Below are 3,241 nucleotides of genomic sequence, written 5' to 3' on the forward strand. Positions count from 1 at the left end.
AGTTACTTTTTTAGGGAGTAACGCAATATTGTAATGCATTACTTTTAAAAGTAACTTTCCCCAACACTGCTTGCAGAACGCAAGGTTCTGGAGGGCGCATAAGTTTGAACTAGCGAGTTTAGGTATATTGGTGCAGCGCCAGTGGTTGTCTTGTAGGCAAGCATCAGTACCTTGAATTTGATGCGAGCGGCTACTGGTAGCCAGTGTAACCTAATGAGGAGAGGAGTAACTTGAGCTTTTTTTTGGCTCATTGAAGACCACTCTCGCTGCTGCATTCTGGATCAGTTGCAGAGGCTTGATAGTACATGTGGGAAGGCCCGCCAAGAGAGCAATACAATAGTCCAGTCTGGAGAGAACAAGAGCTTGGACAAGAAGTTGTGTGGTTTGCTCTGACAGGAAGGGTCTAATCTTCTGGCTAATATTGGCTATTTATTAGTACTTATATAAAAAAAAAACACATATTCTACATGACCATATTCTACATCCCTAATCCTACCCAATACCTAAACTTAACAACTACCTTAACTATTAATAAGCAGCAAATCAGGAGTTAATTGAGGCAAAAGTCGTAGTTAATGGTTTGTTAATAGCGAGAATTGGACAATAAAATAAAGTGTGACCAATAATTCTTTATTAAATCATAATTTGCCCTGTAATCATAATTACATTGCAGTGAATTGTATGTATAAGTTGTGCAAATATTTAGGTAGGGGCACACTCTTCCAATAAGCCTATACTGAATAATTATTCCACCTCAATCACGTGTATGTTTTTAATGGGCATTTTATTTGCATTTATTTATATACTGATGTTTTCATTTAGCATTTTTATTTTTAGAAGTAATTAAGCAAAAATATTCAAAACTTAATGATGTTAACTTACCTGCCCTGCACTTTAATGTCTGAGATGGCATAGAAGTATCTAGAAAGGTTGTTCTCGTCCACCATTGTGGCTCCGGTGGCAGGCCGTAGAAGTCTTATTCGAAGGTCAGTGAGGGTGAAGAAATCCCTTAGGTTCTTGGTGGTGTCCAGCTGCCCATACAGAGAAGCCATGTTGTGCAGTCTCGGGCCGGCAAGAAGGGCGAAGCGGTCTTTGATCTCGAAGCGCACAGTCTTATCGTACTTCCACACGTAGCCCGTGGAATAGGCCTCTGTGCAGATGATCTCTAGCATCGTGCTTGGGTTCAGCTGATGTACTGCTTTTGGCTCCATAGTAAAGGCATCCAAACAGTCCGATGCGTAAAACTGATACGGCTGCCACGTATGACCGTAATCCAGGGACTTCTCCAAGACCAACTGCTCGGGTCGGCCAGACTCAAAGGTGAGGACAATGTCATCTGTGAGTTCTATTGTTTTGTTCCAGGACAGCGTGATGTTGACCTGAAGGGGCTTGGGGTATTTCTTCCAGGAGGTCGACTGCCAGAACGTGGTTGGGTTTCGTCCTTCAGAGTCAAACATGAGCTCGGGCGGGTGGGCCAGCTCTTCGGTATCAGCGTCGCATTCGTTATTACACATATATGGGTTTTCCTGAAACACACACAGAGAGACCGGATGTGTTAATTATGCAGTACGCTAATAGTAACGGGTTTCCCGTTAGACAGTGCCACTCGTTTGAGGTGAACCCACACTGAGATGTTTGATTCTCCACATGAATCACAATGTTAATGAACATATTCTTTGGTGAAAACACTTCAGCCTCCATTAACGCAGTAAGTTGGACGTTTTCTTGAGTTGACTGCTAATATGACGCTCTGAATGGCCATTGCCTGCTTTCAGAGCAGTGTGCCTCATGAGAGCTACTCAATGATTACCCGCTCGCTCACTACCACCCAAATTGTTAATATAATTGATATTCTTGCTTGTTGGCCAGTTGGAATGGGAGTGGAATTCCGATGAGTGGAGGTACACACAGAGCTCCATGCATTTTTCATGCGTCTGTGTCTGCCCTGCGCCGCTGTGTTTCAGATCAACTTTTTCATTAATATTCTGCACACCTCTGAGCCATAGCGCAAATGACAATCAGCCATGAACTTTGAGGAGACGGGCATTAATTTCCGTCTTGTATACATGTTTGATCGGCTGCAATTGTCATACATCTTGTTTTGTTTCAGGCACAAACAGTGGCTGAATGCAATTACAAAAGATGCATAACATCTAAAGGCTCTTGGGACAAAATATTCAGCTTTGTTTGTGGAATAATTTTATCCCCATCGCTGCTGTCAGTGGAAGAACTGACAGATTGTGATGCTTCCTCTCATCAAATTAATTATCTACTCTGCGTTGTTGGATCAAAATGTATTTCCCTTGTTTGTTTAGTCCAGGAATGTTCACAGGGAGATTGGATCTTAGATGCTGTGCTGAGCAAAGACTGTTTCACTTGGGCACAAGTGTTTAGTCAGGCAGAATATACATATCTTTAAAGGAAAATCCATTTACTGCTATTCATGTCACTCCAAACCCATATACTGGTTTCCATAAAGCACAAAATATACATTTTTGAAGAATCTTTACACAATTCTTGCTATACAAAAACAGTTCATAGTAACCAGTGGCTTTCAATCTGCAAATATTACATAAAATGTGTGTGAAAAAAATGTCATATTCCTTTTCTTACTTTAGGTATAATTGTGCACAATTCAGATTTTTTTTTTTTTTCTGAAACTGAAATGTGGTAGCAAACAGAATAGAAAAACAATGGAAATACAATTCGAATTTGAATGAATTGAAAGTCATTTAAAAACACTTTTGAAGGTTTTATAATAGATAATTCGGATCTGTTTGAAATGCCTTACCTTCTGCCTTATTTATAACATAACAGAAGACTCAACCATTTTTAACTGGAATGTACAAGGTTTCCGATGTCAGCCACTTCCAGTTATTTTAGCTGTTTGATATGCTACGTGATGTTGCAAGCTGGTATTTGATACGTATTATTTTATTTATTATTGTAATCATAAACACACTGGTTTGTAGCCCAAACAGTTAATACTGTTTATAGTAGTAATATAATAATACCGTTTCCGGCACTTTGTTATTCTTTTAGTTATAGCGACTAATTCATTGGAAGTCTCACACACTCACAAGAAATTGCTTACATCTACATTGAAAAATAAGGTGAATAGAACTGTATACTGAACTTATTTTTATTAAGCCAATTTATGGATAAAGATGAAAGACTTAATCTCCCAGAATGCCAGAACCTGCTATATTTCTCTTATATAGTATTATATAATAATTTATAT

General features: G+C 39.2%; 1 protein-coding gene across 1 annotated transcript in view; it reads right to left on the reverse strand.

Annotated features, from left to right (window-relative positions):
* ntng1b (netrin g1b) overlaps window positions 1-3,241 on the reverse strand; it is an 84,136-nt gene that overhangs the window by 32,721 nt on the left and 48,174 nt on the right. The window contains exon 2 of the mRNA XM_016502287.1: window positions 883-1,526. Coding sequence (XP_016357773.1) covers window positions 883-1,526 — 644 coding nt within the window. The remainder of the gene's footprint in view (window positions 1-882; window positions 1,527-3,241) is intronic.

This window comes from Sinocyclocheilus anshuiensis, unplaced genomic scaffold, assembly GCF_001515605.1.
Source record: "Sinocyclocheilus anshuiensis isolate Anshui unplaced genomic scaffold, SAMN03320099.WGS_v1.1 scaffold718, whole genome shotgun sequence".
Taxonomy (NCBI): Eukaryota; Metazoa; Chordata; class Actinopteri; order Cypriniformes; family Cyprinidae; genus Sinocyclocheilus; species Sinocyclocheilus anshuiensis.